Below are 20,358 nucleotides of genomic sequence, written 5' to 3' on the forward strand. Positions count from 1 at the left end.
TCTGCATGAGAGAGGAGGGACACAGCACATGCAAGACCTAATAAAAGCTGCAATGAAGCAGGGTTTATGTGATAAGAAAACCTCTCCAAAGCACACATGACGTTTCTGAAATAAATAGAGTTAAAGATGCTGGAAGAATCTCTCAGAATAAGCCTTTGCTGGTGCATCCCTGTCTGTTAGAGATGCAGGGTTTTGGTGTGGGACAGTTCTGTACTGTTAGGAGGTCTCTTACTGAAATATATGCTACATCAACAAAAATGCCTTTGTAATCTGTTTTGCCTGGGGAAGCTGTGTGAAGCTTCCTTGTACAGGGCTTGCCCGTTCAGAGATACCAGCAATCCTTTCTGGCATTAGCCAAGCCTAATTTGATAGTGGATAGAACTGTGACAGGTAACACAGGGAAGGCAGTTTTGTTTTCTGATGCAAACAAACAAGCACGTGAATTTTTCAGACTACCACAGAAATCAAACATGCCTACCATGATAATGAGCAAGAGCACTACATTTATTTCAGAGGCTCTCAGAAGTACAAGGAAGGGATCCCCAGGGGGCTGTGGAGGACAGCATCTGCCCTGCACCAGCTGTGTTGGAGCCAGAAAACCGGCAGCAGCTGAGAGCAGACAGCTTTGGTACACCTTTACCAGCAGTGTATGTGCACTTACACAGTGATCTAGTCATTCTGTAGCTCATCTATTATTTCTATTAATAAGAGAGAGTTTAATCCTACATTATTAAGTGACTTTTCAGTTTAGCCTGCTTACAGCAACTTCTCCCATTCCATCATTCCCAGAGAAGGGGGGAAAATAAGGCAATCAACCTGCCAGGACAACCTCTGTTCATGTTCTCGGACAACCAAAGAAACCCAAAGGCCATATCCTTAGTACAGTCAGTGCCAAGAAGGCCTCAAGGATAACAGATGACAGACAATCACTAGAAAATCTTAACAATAAGGATTTTCAGCTGTGACCAACAACTTCAACTGATTCAATTATGTGGGAATTGCGGGATGCTGAAAATTAAGAGCTGGTTAAAGAGAACTTGATTAAGCAGAGTTATAGCAACTAGTAATCACCTGAAAGACAGATAAACCACAGAGGAAGAGAAATTATTATTTAGTGTAATAGGAGCAGGCAAACATAAGATCAAGAGCCTGAAATTCAGACTAAAAGCCAATAAAAACCTTCTCCCATACCCTAGGAAAAGAATGATTGGAAGCCTTGTCTCTTATGGCATGTTGCATTAGACCAGAAAAACAGAAGTGAAAAAAATAAAAATAAAAATGGGAGGAATGATCCACCCTAACAAGAGAATGAAGATGGTGGCAGCCACCAGTGGGCATGGCTCACTATTCACCTTAACCTTGCTGCTTACCTCCTCCTGGTGCAGCTCTGAACAAACATAGCAAATGCCTGAAGCTGCTCAACATCTGCTTTCTTGCTGCCCTAGCACAAATGGAAATACTTCTTCAGAGTTGGCTTTATTGTTAAGAGCCCTCATTAGGGCATGCCACAGTACATTACTATGTTTTTTACAGGGCTTGCGGTGGGTGTGTGCATGCTTCACCACCTTCAGCCAGCAACTGTGGCAGTAATCCCGCCTTAAGCCTTTCATTTTTATGCTCTTCTGAACGTAAATCTCCATTTTCTTTAAACCCACCATAACAGAAAGGGCAAAAAGAACAAAACACAAGTCTGACTGATGCACGGTAAGTTTTAAGGAATAAGCACACAGGAAAATACTGTGATTTCTGCTGTTTTCTTTTGCCCTAGGAACATTATATGAAATTATAACCACCCGCTGCTGACACTGGTCTTTGCCCTAAAAATCCATACATAAATACAGGTCTACTCATTTTACATGGCCACCCATTGCCTTGCATCCCTAAGGGCTTTCTGCATTATTTTACTAAGAGTGAAAAATGCTTCTTCAACACTCATTAATAAGTATTTTAAGTACAGTTAGAACAAACAAACACAAAGTAAAATACCCCAGATCACATAAACACACGCTCCAAGAGAAATTATCACAGTGAGAGTTCAAGGCAAAATCACCTCACACAAGCAGCATTTTGCTGCACTGATTTCTTCATGTGAAAACTTGGCATTGTGCTCACATTCCGCTGTCTCCCCAACCCTGACACTGGGAAAGGAGAGAGGCCAGGACTGCGTAACATATGAAGGCAGAGACATTTGCTCTCCCATCCCACGTGGGACCCCTCGGCTGGCTTATGAGTACCCTCCAATTTTTCCTCCTTCTGCAATTGCCACTCATGGTTTTATTGGTGCAGTGAGTGATGTATTCGGGGACTTATATGCATATGTTAACAAATCCAAAGAAACAAAAGCAAGGAGTTGCATTTCCAAACAGGATTAGCCTAACAAACTAGAGCTGACACGGACTCTCCTACAGCTGGCATGCATCAGTAGCCAAACCCTACACTTGGTTAGACTCTTATAACCCCTCCCAAATCAGCATAACAGAAACTGGAAAACACTTGCATGGCCTCAGCCTCAGAGCTGTCCAGAATTGCTGTACATGAGCAAACACTACAATATCTACATTTTAAAACCTGTTCTATGTTAGTATTCCTAAAACAACCATTATTCTAGGGCTCCAACGGATTATTCATGTAACACTACAGAATTACATCAACAGGGTAAAATGCAAGTGCAACAAACTTTGTTTGCCCATGCTCCAAGCAAATGCAGGGCCTGGTGCACCCTCGTGAGCGAATGACAGTACAGCACTGAGTCCATCTGATGGTGTGGGGTCTGTACCGATATATCCGGCCTGTCAAGCCTGTGCTGAGCAGTCCCAGCTTCTGCTCGGCCACATCCAGCTGCGGGCACATTAGTCGTACCCGTGTACAACACATGATAGACACGACTCTCCTATATCTCACAGACACTGCTCTGCTCTGAGATTCTCCGTTTCTAACCCTGTTTGCTTCCAGGGACAAAAACCTGGCGTAGGGGGTAGGGGTGAAGAAGAGCCAAATTCCTAGCAGAAGTTTGGAGCCAGCTTCCTCACTGAGTATCCTTCTGGCTTCACTATAATGCCTCCCACCACAAGAGCCTGCCTGCAAAGCATACCGTCTCTCCAAAGCCTAAGAGCTTTACCCAGGATTTTTCCAATTGTATTTGTTATTCTGGATGTCTGGTGAAATTGCTTGAACCCCCAGTATACTGTAGCGCTGCTAGAAAAGTCAGGACACTGGCTGAACTCAACAGGGAAGTGAGGAGAACTGGATAAAATTTACAGAGCAACTCCACCACAGACACGTCAGCCAGCATGTGTTGCCTAAAGTGCAGGCCACATACAATACTGATTCTACCCATCTTCACTTTCCATTTCAGACAGCTGTTGGTAATACCCGAACCCAGAGATGACAAACTTACCTGCACCCCAACAGCTCAGTCTTTTATTTATCTGAGCAGCCAAAGAGGCTGTGGCAACGCCTGGGCAGGTAATGTATTTCCTATTCCAGGCTGGCAATGATCTTTCATTTCAGACAGAACACGGATGTATTTTTAACTCACTTTCCCAGTTCTCCAAACAACTGTATTTTGGAGAATGAAAATCTCCTTCGTTTGTTGTTATCTCAGTTTTAAGGAAAAAAGTATGAAACACACAAAAATCAGCAAAAAAGAAGTATTTCCCAAAGGACATTTTCTGAATAGAGCAGTGGCAAAATACAGCATTTGTTTCACTCACTTTAGTTTTTCCTGTAGCTATTCAAGTAAGTCTTTTTCTCAAGGGCTTATCGATTGCAAGTTTGATTGCTCTGTTGAATTCTGACACCCACAGACTTGATTTTACAGTATCAGTGGGACTACACACACTGTAGGATAAATGAATTAGCACAGTACCATTCCGTTACCTATTCAGCAGCCACCAGCTGCACACGTACACTCTCAGAGTGCAGGTGGCCAGCAGCATTCAAACCAGAAGAAAGCTTCATTTCTCTACTTGTAATCATACGACACTATCTAAACCACACATAATCTTTCAAAGAATGCTATGGAGAAGAAAAAAGAAAGCAGGATAATTACACCTATGTCTGTGTTTTATATGAAAACACAAGTTTCATAACATTACCAGACATTTCTTGCCAGCGTTGGTGGCACCCTGGAGCTCTTGGTGTCACTGCTTTCCAGCTGCCTTAGGTGGCACTCTCACACCATCTCCCACTGTCTTTGGGGCTTTGTCCCCAAAGGAGAACCCCAAAAGTACTGCTTCCACCATGACTTACCTATAACAAACACATTCAACATTCATCTTAAGGAAAGAGCTGCAGCAAGGATAAGCTATCAGCACCTAGCCATCCCCACTCCTAAGTGAGCAAACTATTATTTCTGTCCTCATCAAACACAACCACCTGGCCCACCGGCCTTTCAGCTCAGGTGGCCCATCAGTTTACTCAAACCCATCATAAGCAGCATTACACTGTGCTAAAAGCCCATTAAGTATGCATTCAATAGGAAAAATATTTTTGTGATCACAAAAAAATAAGAGATTGGACCATCTTCAGTGCAATAATAAAAAAATAAGAGTATACACTTTTGCTATCACAGTTATTGGTAGAGGTTCCTGATTCCATCAAGCACCAGTCTGGCAACTGATCACTTAAGCAGCTTTCTGCTAGCTGGCGTACTGTTTTTTTTTTGTTTTGTTTTGTTTTTTTTTTTTCTGAAGGCTGAGCAATAGGAACCCCAGAGAATGGTCAGTAACTGGCTATCCCTTTCCAGGGAATATCATAAAGACTATATCTCTTTTGAATGAGCCTACCCTTGGGGGGCGGGGAGGGGGGGAAGGCGGGTTTTTCACATTATTGATACACTCCTCTACACAGGATTTAAAAAACCCTACATCAAACAAGGAAAAACAAATGCTGAGAGGGCAGATTTAGGGCAATTTATCAAGGTCTGGGAAATGGCTTCCAGATGGATAGAGTTGTTTGCTGCTGGCTGGTGAGAAGGAAGCAAGGTATTGTTATTGAATTAGCATGAATCTCTGGTGGAGAACTGCGTGGTAGATAGAGTGCTCCTTTCATATGGTTTGCATTTGGACCTGTCAAATTTCATTTTTACTCAAAAACCTGTGGTAAAGACACAGAGTTCTTTTTTTCTTATTAAATTTCCCCCAATTCTCCCCATACTGTTATCCAGACAGTATTTTTAAACTCTGCTTTAAGTGCTCTGCCTGGGTCTGTTTGCTCTTTGCCATGCTTGGATGACATCTTGGTGCTTAGAAGCACACAAGTGGTTTTGGGTTTTGCATTCACTGAATGTTACCTAAGAAAGGTTGTGAGAGAGCAGAAAGTCTGGATGCTCTATGAGATATTTAAACTGGGTCAGTTCAAGAGTTTATCAAAACCTAAGTAAAAAGATGCACACTAAGGTCTAACATATTCGAAAGTGAGTACGAATCTTACTAGAGGATTAGTCTTGATTATTCTTTATTATTCTCCCTTTGTAAACATGTCTTCTAGTAGTATAAATGCATATGATATATGAATATTGTAAAAAAAGAAAATAAAAGGCAAAAGAAAGATATGCTCAATAACTACCATATTTCTACTCTGAATATAACCTGGATAACTGTTCCAGCAAGCGTGCCTTATAGAGAAAGACATACAAAGATTTGTGTATTTTCCTGCTAGTTCAGCAAGCTTTTATTGTTGAGGTTATCCCAACAGTCACCCAAACCCATATGAAAAATTGAATCTAGATTATGTTAAATATCAAATTAAAATGACCATTAGCCTATTAACCTGAGGAGATAAATAGACACAGCTTCCCTTGTCATAAAGGCAAATCAGTCGTTACCAAGTAGTTAGTTTCAGTAGAATGAATTTTTGACAATGTGGTCTTTTAACATCCTGGAAGTTTCAGGTTGATATATCAATAGGTAGAAGGATTTTTAATGAGAGGAAATCACCAATGATTTTTTTCAATGATTTTCAATGATTTAAGAGAATTTATATTATTCCTGTATTATTCCTGAGTACTAGGTAAGGGGGCACAAGGGTGAAACAGCAATGAGCTTTACATCTTCCCTCTTCCAATCTTTCAGGGATCCACCACAATTACTCTGTTACCATCTGGGATGTACCCCAGGTAAATACAGAAGGGAAATGGTGATATCATCTTCCCCAACTAATTCCTAAATCCTACTTGGAATGTAAGACATGGATATTTGTGCTTACGTCCCACATGTATGTCTGGCTATGACTTTTTTTTTGTCTATAGCTCTCATTACTCTGTTTTATGAGCATCTGTTTTAACTGACCAAGACTCTGTAAGAAATATCCAATGAGGCAAATAAAATCACAGTTTATAAGATGCAACCTACTTCTTCTTTGGTCCTAACATCCTCTCCACCAGCCTGTGAACAGATCATATGCCTCATTTATTACTTATGTTTGACCCCTCAGTTATTGACTACTGAGCTAGGTTTCCAGTTGTATCAACTCTGAAAAAAAGTCTTGGTAGCCTTAAGCTCTAATGATGCAATGTTTACCAAGGGATTTATACATCACTAATGAAGAAGTTACATTACTCAATGACACAATTTTCCAATTTTCAAATCTGCTATCTAGAAACTGCCATAGCATGCTCACAACACTTACCATCTAGAATTTCACATTTTCAGATCACTCTACAGACAGTACTCAGAGTCAGAGACAGCTGAGCTAGTGGATATCAATTATCACCTTTTTGCTAATCAGTCTACATGAGATGGATGAAAGCTAGCAGGTAGCACATTCGGTGACAGTAGATGAGACAGGTACTTAATTCTCATCTGAACTGCCTTTCCTTTGGCATGGCAGCCTATGAAACAGTTATCTCGATGTTGGCAGAAAAAAAGAAAGAAAACGAAGACAAAATCAACTCGCCATTTCATATAGATATCTATGTCTATATCGCAGAATCAGAGAATGCGCAAGGTTTGAGGCAACCTCTGGAAATCGCCTAGTCCAGCCCCTCTCCTCAGAGCAGGGTCAACTAGAGCAGATTGCTTAGGACGCATCTGTATAGTCATGGCACAGAGGGAAAGAAATATCTTTCCTATTACAAAGGATAACGTTTTGCAATAGAGCACAGTTGAAAGGTCACATACAGTCTGCCTGAGGAAGTGATCTGTTGAGCTCAGTTACCTGTAAAATTGACTTCTCATGGTACAACAATTAAGAAAACAGAAGGGATGGAGAATAGTTTATTGCTTTTCATGTAGTTCATTTGTAGGCATACCTTGAAGCCAAAAGGGCAAGTGCATTGATAAAACTCCACCGGATCATTGTTGCATGTCCCATTGTTCTTACATGGACTGGAGAGGCAGGGGTTACACTTGGACACAACACTGATATCTACCGGCTCTGGAAAGGCAAAACACAGTGTATTAATAGAGAACTGCATTATGAAATTAATACTTCCTGTACTCTCATATACATTTTTTCTTAATGCAGTATTTACCCTGTGTTGGCAAAAATGCACATGCTGTGGGTGCAACTTTACACAACACTGAGGGATTCCCAGGGATTATGGAGATTTTAAGTACTTAAATCGAGTGCTCAGCAAGTCTCAGTGATGCTTATATTCTCCTGCACATGCGAACATCAGCTCTGAAAAAAATATGTTGGGATCTCCAGAGAATGAGCTTATATATATATTATACATATATATATGGCTTATAGCAATTTGTCCTTCTCTCAGTGCTGGAAATTCTGCAACAGCAACCCCGTGGGAACTATAACATGACATTTCTATAGCTGGTAACAAGAATGAAAGTGCAGATGCAACAGCAGAAATGAAAAACATGAGTAAGAAAGATTTAGTTAGAGGCTTATGGGAATGTTTAGGTGCAAAGTGTTCTACCATCCTTAGTTTTAACAGAGTTTAAAACTTATTTTCCTCCTGTTCTGCCCAGACGAAAGACCGTCAACATTCAGATATCTTGGCAAAATGTAACAAAGATAAACATGCAAATATGTAAATATATGCAGATAAATATGCACATCTGTATTTAAATAGCGTTTAATAAATGACATTTTTGAACATGACCCATTCAGAAAAGCAGTGAAATTCGTGGGCAAGTAAGAAACAGAACAGAAACCAAATCAATGCCACGTATATTTCATGTATTGAATCAATCAGTATTTAACTATTGAGATGCTATAGAAAGCTAATTAAGAGAACTCTATTGACAATTAAGAAAATGGTGATTGTGAAGTGGCCAAATTTCAAATATTAATGCCTTGACAGCTTTCACAAGTTAAAAATTAAAGCATAACATTTCAAAAAGTCTTAAATTATATCAAGCAGTAATGAATCTAAAATATTTTTATCTCATTTTTAAGGTAATGCATTTTAAAATATCTTAAAATTGATACTGTGATGATCAGAAGTGGGCACTGACCTTTTGTTACTGAATGATAAATGATAAGCAAGAATAAATTGTGATACATCCTGAGCGGGAAGAATAGCTTATACTAGAGAGCAGGTGGAGCTGTAGAGTGTTACAAAAACTAGAGATCAAAGATCCCTTGTAGTCAAGAATTTGCTTTGGAGTGTCCTCTATGAGATACAAACCCTCATTATTAACTTTGAGTACTTGCACAGCACCAACGGGGGGTAAAGAACATCACGGAAATGGGTACCAAGGAATTTGAGCTGAAAAGTGCTTACAATATAAAGGCTTTATCCCGATCCTGTAGTGATGGTAGTGTTAACATGGCTGATGAGTGCAGCACAGTTGATTGCAGAACGAGACACACAATAATGATGAAAAATAAACAAGAAGTAACAAATCCAAAAAATAAATAAATAAAAGATGTTGTTTCCTCTTCTATCTTCGGGTTTTATGTCTGTCTAAATACCAGACATGTTTTTAACTTAGAGTTAGGATGGCAAGAGGAAATAACATTTGAATTTCTGGCACTGGCAGGGGTGGAGTGCAACACATCAAGCTTTTCGCTTGCTGCTTTCAGAACAGGCAAAGGTGGCTGCTTGGCGAGCTCACAAGACAGACAGCAGTGCTGATCTTCTATTTGATTTTGAGGTCATTAAACCAGAATTCATTATTTATTTTATAATATACAAACATACATTTTCCATTTATTCCTATGGCACAGATCAAAGCTAATCAATGTAGGAGCTAATAAGAACAGTGTTATTTCCTAGCACTTAAGTAGTTCATTAGTTGGCCCATGGGGATTTGATTTATAAATCCATATAGCAAAATGCCCTCAGCCCAGCACATTCCTTTCCTCTACTGCATAACTAGGAGGGCAATTTAATAAAAAGCAGATCTGAGTTTGCATGACTTGCACATTACATACTTTTATTTTCTTGGCTCTGCTGAGACATAACCTTCTGCTCAGACACACACTGAAAACATAATTTTAACAAGAGTAAGTTAAACTACTTTTTTTTTTTTTTATGTAAAAGTTACGGGAGGCCACAGAGGATATCTGCACAACCTTTATACAAGCATCTTGAGGTCCTGAGCTCAGCGTGGGCTGACATCTGCAGCAATGATCCAGGCTTTTTGGGGGTAGGGGGCACTTCAGCACACCCTGAGCTCTGTGCGAGCAATACTGGAGAAAGGGTTGAACCTACACAGGCAGAAGTAGTGACATATCCCTGGTCACTGTGCCATCCCACAGACAGTGTCGTTCTGCTGCCACAGGCTCATGGCACAGCCACAACGCTCCCTGCCACAGGCCATGCAGGTGGCTCCATCCCAAAGGTAAACCTGTGCTTGGCACTGTAAAAAATTCTGTCACTTTGCCATTAAAGAGTATCACTGATGTCCTGGTGAAACAGCACTATGCACTGGATTTTATATGTGCACATGGGAATTGGATTCAGTTGCTATTAGATTACCAGATCATGCACTGTTTTTCAATATATATACATTGTGATGGGAAAGGGTGAATTTTACTAGGGTCTGGAGCTTCTTGGAGTGTACTGATGCTTGTTCATCAACAACTTCTCCTTCTCCAAAGACTTTGAATCAATGCTTTTCTCCTTTTCCATTCAGATAAAGACAGCCGCAGGGACAGCTAGGACAACAGAAAGCCCATCAGCTTCCTAGTGGACCTAATTGATACCTACATAAAAAACATACACATTTTTTTCAGTAGAATCACAGGCTTACTTAACTCTTGACTGAGAGATGCTTGTTTACTTTTGAAAGTGAGCTTAGTTATTGATACAAAACAGCTCCAAAACCAAAAGTCATCTGGCTTCTCCTGTTGGATTAATTTTCATCCCTGTTTAATATATAAGAATGATCACTTTCCTTATTTCACTTACTGTGAACAAGTGAATTCTTCAGTATTTTTAGTATTTAGGGAATATTTGCACTTCACATTTGAGACTATTATAACATCCGTAGTTCTGATAACTATAGTCAAAGTTCTGATAGTTTTGAGACTGACATTTCAAAGCAATTAAATTATAAGGTTACAGTTATTAAAAATATATTTGAAAGGCCATAAAATTCACCTCAGGCTTGGAAACTTGTGCTCTAAACCTACCTCAACACCATCGTTTGTTTGTTCAGCAGTTTAATCTCAGCCTCTATAAAATTGTGCTGCCAAGCAGTATTGTAAGTGTTCATGGCACTGAGAGAGACATAAAAACAGACTTTCTGCCCTCATTTTCAAAACAGACTACTGCTCCATCTTTTCTACTATAAATATAGCTCTATCTCCAGCTGAGGGGAGGCTTCATGGCAGCCTGCAGCTCCCTCATGAGGGGAGCGGAGGGGCAGGCGCTGAGCTCTGCTCTCTGGGGACAGCGACAGGACCCGAGGGGATGGCATGGAGCTGGGACAGGGGAGGGTCAGGCTGGGTGTTAGGGAAAGGTTTTGCACCCAAAGGTGGTCGGGCACTGGGACAGGCTCCCCAGGGCAGTCGTCATGGCCTGGGCCTGTCAGAGCTCATGAAGCATGGAGACAATGCTCTCACACAGTCTGGTTTTGGGGTGGTCCCGTGTGAAGCCAGGAATTGGATCCTTGTGGGTCCCTTCCAACTTGGGATATGCTCTGATTCTATGATGTGCATATATTTACTGGCAATCTGAGCAAACCTCCAAAACTCCTTTTCCAATAAGAATATATGGGTATAACCTTAAGCTACATGCAACAACATACAACTTACTTTATCCACAAGAAGATGTGCTCCTTATCTTTTGTCTGACTGCTCTCTAATGTAGCATATTCCTGTCCATGACTATACCTAATTGTTAACAGCTGCACCTCAACCCTGTCCTGAATGCAGACTATATTCAGACATGAAAGATTTTCCTTAACATATAGTTTCTGATACAGAGCTGATGAGGGCATGAAGTTGTTTGTGGATCTTCAAATAAAAATGTAATGTTGGTAAATATCTGTTTTCCACAAGAATTCTCAGTTTATCAGTTTTCAAGAATATGTAAAAAATAACTAGATAACTATATTTTAAAATAACCCTTATTTTACCGAAGTTATCTGGGGTAGGTAGAAGACCAAAACCAATTTATTTGCTCAACTAAATTATAACAACATCCTATATGCTAATTTGCTATTACATAATCTGGTGCAAACTTCATGAATTCTAATTCTTCTGAGGTCTGCTGTTTGTCATTCCAGTGGTAGAGGTAACTGCACTTTGTGGAAGAACACTTGAAAATGCAACTTGAATGCAATCTGATGTTCATAAAATGAAAGCCAAATCCAGCACATACTCTAAACCAGTCTGCAAGAGTATAGAAAGAAAGTGGTGCAGACGAAGAAAAGCAATAGGAAAGAACAGTCTCCCAGCTTGCTCCTACCTTTGCACTGGAAGTGGTGAGTTGGCGTTGTGAGCAGCAGCCTATCCACCATGGTGTCGGGCCCGCTGCAGCGCGCTATTCCCGGCTCTTTGTACCCTGCTTTCACCCACTCAGAAAGCCAGCGGAGGTTGCAATCACAGTGCAAAGGGTTGGTACCTAGAGCCCTAGTAGTATATAAAGAAATTAACAGCAGTTATTTTGGCTTGCAAGCAAAGATAACATTCCTGAATCGCATTAAGGCACATTTTACTCTCATATAGGAAAGCTTTATCTCAAAATGTGGGGAAAAAAAATCTTCTGAGTATTCAGAAAGTCTTCTGGAATTATCTCCTCCAGTATTCCTGCTCCTTTTCTTCCCATCGATAGTTACAGAGGTTGCATAAATACCTAACAACCAAACATTTGTGCTTCAGGAATGTCAACAGACATACATTGCTTTCATTAAATAAAAGAAACCAACCTGGAAAATTCAAGTCTTTGGCCGTAGCGAGCATATTCTAACAGTGAACTGTGTTATTTAGTTTGGATCTGATGACTTACGTTATTGTTGCCTCACTTGATGAATCATGCACTAAAAGGATACCCCTATTTTCAAAATTGCAACCTGGTATAATGTTTGTTTACAGCTTTGAAAACACATTTGAAGGTTAACCCATCCCTTGAATGAGGTCACATGGTTGAAGTAGATGCGTTCAAATAGTGTAATTATAATTCACCTTTTTCATTATTAATGCAGATCTATCTGGGGAAAAAAACAAAACAAAACAAAACAAAAAAACAAACCAAACCAACCAACCAACCAAACAAAAAACACCTTTTAACCATAAATTTAGGTGCAGTCTTGACTCTTTCCTCATTAAAAAGTGTCTTTTTAGGCAATGATTCAATTATAGGCAAAGCTCAGACTTCAGAAAAGTAAGTCTATAAACAATTAACTTTTGGAAGTGTAAAAAAATGCATGCTGGATGTCTGTATTTATTTTGCTGAAAGTAAATGTAAGGCTTTAGCTGTGCAACACCTCAACTGCAATGGGAAGAAAAATAACCAAATAGTTACAGATAGGGAAGAGATCACTACATATGTTAAAAACTATTTTTAAGATGGTATTTTAAACTCAATCTTCTTTCAAATAAAAAATTCAGACAGGATATTACAATAGAAATCTCAGTAAATTTGTTGATACATTTCTATTGAAGTGACTAATGAACCCACTGTGCCCTAGACAGATTCATAATGAGGGTTCATAGGTTCAAATCCCGTCTAGAGCTCATTCATCAAAATTATATGTGTACTGCAGCACAGCATTAAAAAATATCCATCCATTCCTTCTGCAAATCCATTGCTTACAATAGAAAAAAAACTATTCAGTTGACTTTTTAACCCCATAATTGTGATCAACCGGCTCACTTGTCCAAGGTCAAACAAAATGCAGCAGTGAAATTTGGACCCAGAAATTAACTTTAGCATTGAGCAACTGCAATATATAAGATGGGAGTGGGAGGACAACGGAAGGCCAGTTACTCATGTTAATTAATCTTCATAAAGTACATTGGAAATGAAGTTGCCCCATAGTCACTAGACATGATTACTGATGACACTGTTGCATAACTACATAAATCATAACACATATCTCCACCCCCCCCCCCCCATTTCTAGGAACTATTGTGAATTCTTGTGTTTTCATTCATGTGCTCTAACATATTCTATTTCTTTGTCCATTATAGCAAACTATTTCAAGAAGGTACAAATATCTTCTGCTATAATGAAATACTACCAGCAGCATTTCCAAAACATGTTGCACATATTTCTGTTAAGCCTTTTTTTTTTTTTCTTTTAAAAAAAAAAATAATAATAATATATTTTTAGGTAACTCTTAGACTAAGGACAATTAAACTGACCAGCTACAGTCAGAAAATATATTTACAATGTAAAGGAAATTCAGTGAGTATCTTCTCCTAAGCTTTAAACAATGCTGGAAAAAGTGGTTAAAGTATATAGATGTCCGTTTTGTTCCTCCAAATGTATGCCATTTTAAATCTGTTATAAAAGACTTGACTAAAAACAGTAATTTTGTCTATACTAGAAACATATTTCTTTGCAATTCTGGTAGTTCATTTGACCCCTGCAAATTGTACTGAAGCAGAAGGCTGATCATACTGCTCAGCACCTTGGTAGTCAGCTTCCTCCAGCCCTAATATCTATCCTACCCATAGCCACGCAGAGCTTGTAAATTCAACACAAAGTTTTGTTCCCCCTAGTTATGAGTTTGATGACTAGCAACCTCTTGTACCATTATCATATTTATTTAAAGCACATGCTTTCTTATCAAAGATCTAGTTGTATTAGGGCAACACAAAACAAATTTATTTTCAATTATGTATGACTGTGTTTGAATCAGCCCAGCTTTTTCTGGCTTGCGAAGGGCTTAAAAACTAGCAAGATCATTGCGTTTGCTAAGTTTCAGATGATCACGCTGCATCCTCTTTAAGAAACTGGAGACCACAACTGTACTGTAAAATTCAATTGTTCAGCATTGCAAATTACACCCCAGACAGGTCTTATTTATTTTATGGATCCTATTTATTACTGTTCATTTGAGCTTTGTGTATTTTACATTTCTGGCAGCACATACATCTAAACAGATAGACTGCAGTGACTGTATTGGGCCAAAGGGGTTTTTATCACTCCCTAAGGTGAACAGTTTACCCAGGAAAATTGTGTCTGCACTTCATTTAAAGTGAACCCTGAGGAAAATCCAAACAAATGGGGCATGATATGTTTATCTCTTGTGTTCTAAAAATACCCTCAGAAGCCAGATTCCCAGTATGGAAGGTGCACTTCCAAAAGGAGACGCAGGACTTCAGCTCTGTCAGTTTCACTCCAAAACAAAAGAGAAAATGAGTTTACTATGCTGGGAACATGATGAAATATATTCTGTGCAAGACAAATATTTTCTTTGACTTAGATATGAAAGTGTAAGCTTAAAACTGAGAGAAGGTTATTTCTTAGTTGAAGTTAAAATCGCCTAAGTTGTTCATATATGATCTGTGTGTACCAATCTGAGATCTGTATTCTTCACTGTCTACAAAAAAATGAGGCAGAAAGGTGTTGCACAGAAATCATAGTCCAAGGACATATTTGCTATCCAGAAAACATTTATATTTTGCATATTTTCCAGATAACAGTGCTTTTGTGTTCAGATACGTGTTCCAGAGAGCACGTTTAAGGTTGCAAAGACAGAAACAGAGATATAAAAGCTATGTTAAATATGCATATGCACACACATCCATTTTTGTCTTAATGTGTGTATACACCATCATCAACTCCTATGCATGAGGGCAGCATTACAGCAGAAAATCTCCATATAAACTTGTGAAACTAATCATATCACAAAACAACCAAGACATACAAAACCTTTTGATTACTTAAGGACAGTAACCAAGAAACACAGCATGCAAAACTGCTTTTCCTTTACATCTATTGTCTTATGATGTGCAGTATCACACATTATTTCAGTGAACAAGGATTTTCTGTTCACTGCTTTGGCACTAACAGACTCTGTTTTGTAAGAATTGCAGCTATTTGTCTTTACAGTTCTTTCATTAATTGCATTGCATTTGAAAAATATCCTGGATCCCCACCAATACGATAGTCATTTCTTGAAATACCTCAAACTTTTAATATATTTCTTTAAAATATGAAGAATTAATACTGCGGTATAACCGATTTTGCTATGATTAAAAATAGATAGTCTGAAGCAGCAATTCATCAAGTTCATATACTGACAACATTTCTGTATGAAAAACATATGACACTTATTAAGCACAGAATTCACATTTGCTTAATATTTGTTCTTTGTGGGAGGTTTCCTGTCTCCCTCTCACACCATAACACACTCTGCATTTCACACAGACAATGCTGAAAGAAAGCATTAAACACGAAGTGCTCAGAAGAGGAAACCATCACATTTGCTCATTTGGTTTTCCTTAAGAAAATATTTTGGTAACTAATAACAACAGGTTCTAGTATTTATTTTATTTCTTTTGAACTGTGAATATCCACAGCAGAATATGGAAAGTAAGCAGGAAAAACAGAAGAGATATACAATCTTAAATTTGCAATAATCTGTACTGTTTTATAAATCTGAAACTGATGAACCAGACAGAAGTACTTACAGATGGGACAGGGATACCAGGTCGTTGAATGAACCTTCGGGAACACTGGAAATATCATTTCCATGGAGCGTCCTAGAAGAGGGGGGGAGTAGGAAAGTATCAAACCATGGTATTGCCAGCTGCTCAGAAGTGAGGGAATTAGTGCTGAAGAATGATATTTAATTTTCCTTCTTTGTGAGTTTCTACAAGCTTCACAACTCACAAGCTTCCATGCTACTTCTAGATGTTGACATTTAAAATAATGATACAATCAGAATTGTTGGTGACTAATGTTTTAAATTAAAAAGGTGACATACTATTTATGCTATTAAAAGTGTATTGATGACAAGCAGACCCTCACATACAGACCTGTAATTCTTTTACAGAATCCCATTAGCTGAAAACACAAAGAAAACAGAAGAGGGAAAATAAGAAATGTGAGAGTTAAATTAAATATTGACTTCAGAGAGACCCTAGGAGAGAGCAAGGGTCCATGAAGGCAAATAGATCTGCACTTTCACATTCTGGTTTTCCATTCTTACAGTAGGAAATAACTCTTTGTGTGATATTTTAAAAATCTTTTTGACGAATAAATTTCTGTTACCAGTGAAAATACTTGTTTTAGGGTATTGTTAATCCTGAACAACATACAGAAGCATATGAGTGTGATGGTCCGCAGGAGGGGACATGATGTTGGAGGTGTTAACTACATAAAACCTATCTAGAAAGTACATCAGAGAACATATACAATCATGTAAAAATTTATTTTTCATGTAAATAAAATAAACTATTCATCTGCTGCATCCTCTGCCTCACTGGATAACTACCTAGCAAAATATGGCATAGAGAAAAGTATTTATGTAACTTTTCTAGTTTCTGTGCCACTGCCTGCCAGCTTAATACTTCACACAGTAACAGATACGAAGAACTCTTAAGAGTCAATTCTGTTGGACCCCACTAACCTCTTCTCAAACAAAAGTTCATAGAGAAGTTGTAAAGGAAAATGATATTATTTAATATTATTTTGTTTTGAATTTCTCCCCTGAGCTGCTTCAGTTATAGCAAAATCCTGTAGTTTTTATGTCCACTTTCCCAGGTCCGTCAAGTACTGTATGGGCTCTAGATGGGCAGAAGAGGGTGCAAACAGAAGCCCACTGTGTATCAGGTTTGTAGCAGCAATTTCCCTCGAGTCATTTATTTTCTAATTCACCTGGTGATTTATGGAACAAAGCAATCATATCTTCTTTTTGAGTTTTGTGACCGTAAAGGTGCTTGAAATGGTGAAAAAGTCAAATTTCTGGGTGGACAGAAATACAAAACAGCCCCAAATGAAAATAAAAGCATCTCTTTTTCCATCTTTTCTCCACCCTAACACCACTCTCAGCCTCACCAGGATCTCTGTGATGCCTTATACCTCTTATGAATATAACCTTTACACAGTGTCTTACACCAACAAACACACAACGAGGAAAGCCAAGGTCCCCAAGGGAAGATGCCCTTTATCCTGTATCTTGGAAGCCTGGGATCTGCAGCGGGGCTGTGAGATATGTGAGCGTAAGCAATGTTACCATGATCACGTTTCCCAGTGTCTCATGGCAGGTACAGTTTCTATCTTACTATAAAGCAAAATTCTTCTACCGACTATGAAACACCAAAACCTACAGCAGAACTGTCCTGATGGGATTGTTCTTACAGTTCTTGTCACTGTAAACCAAAAACTTCCCTTTGTACCATCTGGACCCTGACATTTTCTTTTAAGCATACCTAAGTTTGAGCTATTAATATTTGTCATGTATAAGTAAGGATGGATCTCCAAGTGATTAATCCGAACAGGAACAGGAAGGATGTGAAGTCCCACATGGTAACTCCAGATAAAGCACACTGATTCTATACGGAATGACCAACTGACAGGGCCATACCCAAACAGCTGTAAGATAAGGAAGTGTCAGGATGAAGGATCATGCCTGATCAAGAAATTTATCAGCAAAATATTCCCTCTTTTAATCAAGTGAACATATTCAAATGAACTCAGAACGAGCCTATGAGCTGATATTTTAAGCTACTTAAAGATGTATGAGATGATTTCTCTTTCAACAGGTAGCAGAATTTGTATTTGTCATCATATCAGTTCTCTATTTTGTGAAGGAGTGCAATTGTTTTCCTAAAAAAAAATGTCTTGGAAACTTTTTCCAAGAGAAACTGAAGAATTACAAAGCCATTCACCTCTAAGAAGGTAAGAAACACCAAAAAACAAACAAACAAACCATATTTAATTAATGGCTTCACTACAGATTTCAAGCATAGAGATATATTTCATGGATGCAAGTGACTGCATTTTAATGAAAAGATTATGTTAGCAATATCTCCACCCGTGCAACTAAAAGTATATGATAAATGCTAAAAATCAGAAGAATTACAGTATAAAACGGCAATAGAAGAATTCAGCAGTGCAATGAAATCTTTTTCCTCTTGGATCAACAATAAGAACTCATTTTTATAACAAAAAAAACTTTGAGAGCAAGTGCTCGGTTTAAATCTTGAGTCTTTGGACAGATAATGCCTATGCATGCTTTTTTTTTTTCTCCCTCAAAAGCACAACTTCTGGGTATTTCCTTGTCCAAATATTGGTAAACAGCAAGAGGCTGAATTTAAGGTGATGGGGATCGCTGCTTTGAGCCCACAATAGAACATTTGAATTCCTCAAGCAAAAACTTTCTTCCTCATGTAACCTTACTTTTACTTTGTCTTCGTATAAAGACAGGAACTAAACTTAAATGTTACCAAGTCCTGCCTCCTAACCTGTTGTCTCCTAACATTAGGTGACTATGAACACGAAGTGGGGGCTTTTCCAGTAAAGAGCAATCTTCTCTGTAAAGACAGAAACGCGGCTAAAAGCTTGGCTGAGCTTGCAGGATAACTACATGGTATCATTCTGTGATGCAAACAAAAAGAAAAGAAACTAAGGCTATTAATAATTTTCTTAGGTCAATTCAGTGCACATATAACAATGAAAGTATATTGCAAAAAGTGGTTCCAAGGTGGTGTCTGTAGAGTATATGCAGCAGTTTTATTATCACACATATTACTCCGTTTGTGTGAGCTCTAAATCAGCACTGCACTTCTCTACACAAATGTGAGCTCCTGAACTGCAATTAAACATTCACTGGTTTTCAGTATAACTAGAATATCCCATGCTAGTAGAATATTCTGTAGCTCATTTAGCAGTTTTTCCATGAATATAACATGGAAAATTGTTTAGTGATCTGCGAAAATATTTTTTATTTCTGGACTTTCCCTCCTAATTAAATCAGGATGAAATGTCGTAAGTTATAACACTGTCACACAATAAAATAATCTTTAAAATAATCAGTTCAGGTCATCCAGAGAGTTCTAACATTTTTAATTACTTTGTCTCAATCTCTGAGCTTTTTAAAACTATATTTAGCTTCTAAAAACACTAGCTTTGAATAAGAAAATCGTAATTTTCATTGCAATATTTTTGGTGGAAAAAACTACTGATACAGACTTTTGCTTGTTGAAAAAAAATCTTATGATTTTATGTTGAAATTGCTCCAAAGCACACTTTGGCTGCCATTATGGATAAGCCATGCAAAGATTAAAGGCCTGATTATGTAAACATTGATATATATTCAGACTTAAACATTTTGACTCAGCCCTTTTCTCAGTTGGGCTTGTGCTGAAGTACAAAAAAAGCATAAGAGACAGAGGACAGCACTAGATATCTGTCAGAGATCAATTTCATCACACATCTATGATTATTCTGATTTTAAAATGAATATTTATTTTATTTACTGCACAGAGACTAAAAGAAAACAGAATTTGGAAGGCACGGGAGTCTGTATGAGAAGAGTCTGTTACTTTCAAAGGCAAGCACTGCCAAAGGTAATGAGATATCTATATTCTTTTACTAAATAAATAAATAAATAAGTGGAAATTGTTTTGCTGATGCTTTCTCTTTTAAATCCTCCTGAGAATATGGAAAATACATAACTGACAATAACAGATTGCATGCTGTCACTCGGAAGACCATTTTCCCCTGGAGAATTGATTTTTAATAACAACGTAGATGACATGTGGCAAAAGTTGTAGCTGATACCAGAGTTTTGTGGGCCATAATAAATCAAATCAATCTGGAGGTTTCCAAATGCACAGAGCAGAGAAAGAGATTCCCATTCAGGCTTCATTTCACTCATGCTGCTCTGCACAAGACAGGGAGGGCTTCTCCCTTGAAGAAGGAAGATATTTTCCAATTTGATTAACAGATCATTTACTAAAGCCAAAAGATTGCAGCTGATACTTAGAATACTGCCCTTTGTTTCTGTACATATGTGGTTCTGCAAGAATAGGAGAGAAAAGAGAAAT

General features: G+C 38.3%; 1 protein-coding gene across 3 annotated transcripts in view; it reads right to left on the reverse strand.

Annotated features, from left to right (window-relative positions):
* SLIT3 (slit guidance ligand 3) overlaps positions 1–20,358 on the reverse strand; it is a 511,770-nt gene that overhangs the window by 69,138 nt on the left and 422,274 nt on the right. For all 3 annotated transcript variants that reach the window (XM_035338343.1, XM_035338345.1, XM_035338344.1), the window contains exons 25-27: positions 15,997–16,068; positions 11,822–11,985; positions 7,253–7,377 (exon numbers count right to left, since the gene is read on the reverse strand). In XM_035338343.1, the coding sequence (XP_035194234.1) occupies positions 7,253–7,377; positions 11,822–11,985; positions 15,997–16,068 (361 nt within the window). The remainder of the gene's footprint in view (positions 1–7,252; positions 7,378–11,821; positions 11,986–15,996; positions 16,069–20,358) is intronic.

Source organism: Oxyura jamaicensis, chromosome 13 (assembly GCF_011077185.1).
Source record: "Oxyura jamaicensis isolate SHBP4307 breed ruddy duck chromosome 13, BPBGC_Ojam_1.0, whole genome shotgun sequence".
Classification (NCBI taxonomy): domain Eukaryota; kingdom Metazoa; phylum Chordata; class Aves; order Anseriformes; family Anatidae; genus Oxyura; species Oxyura jamaicensis.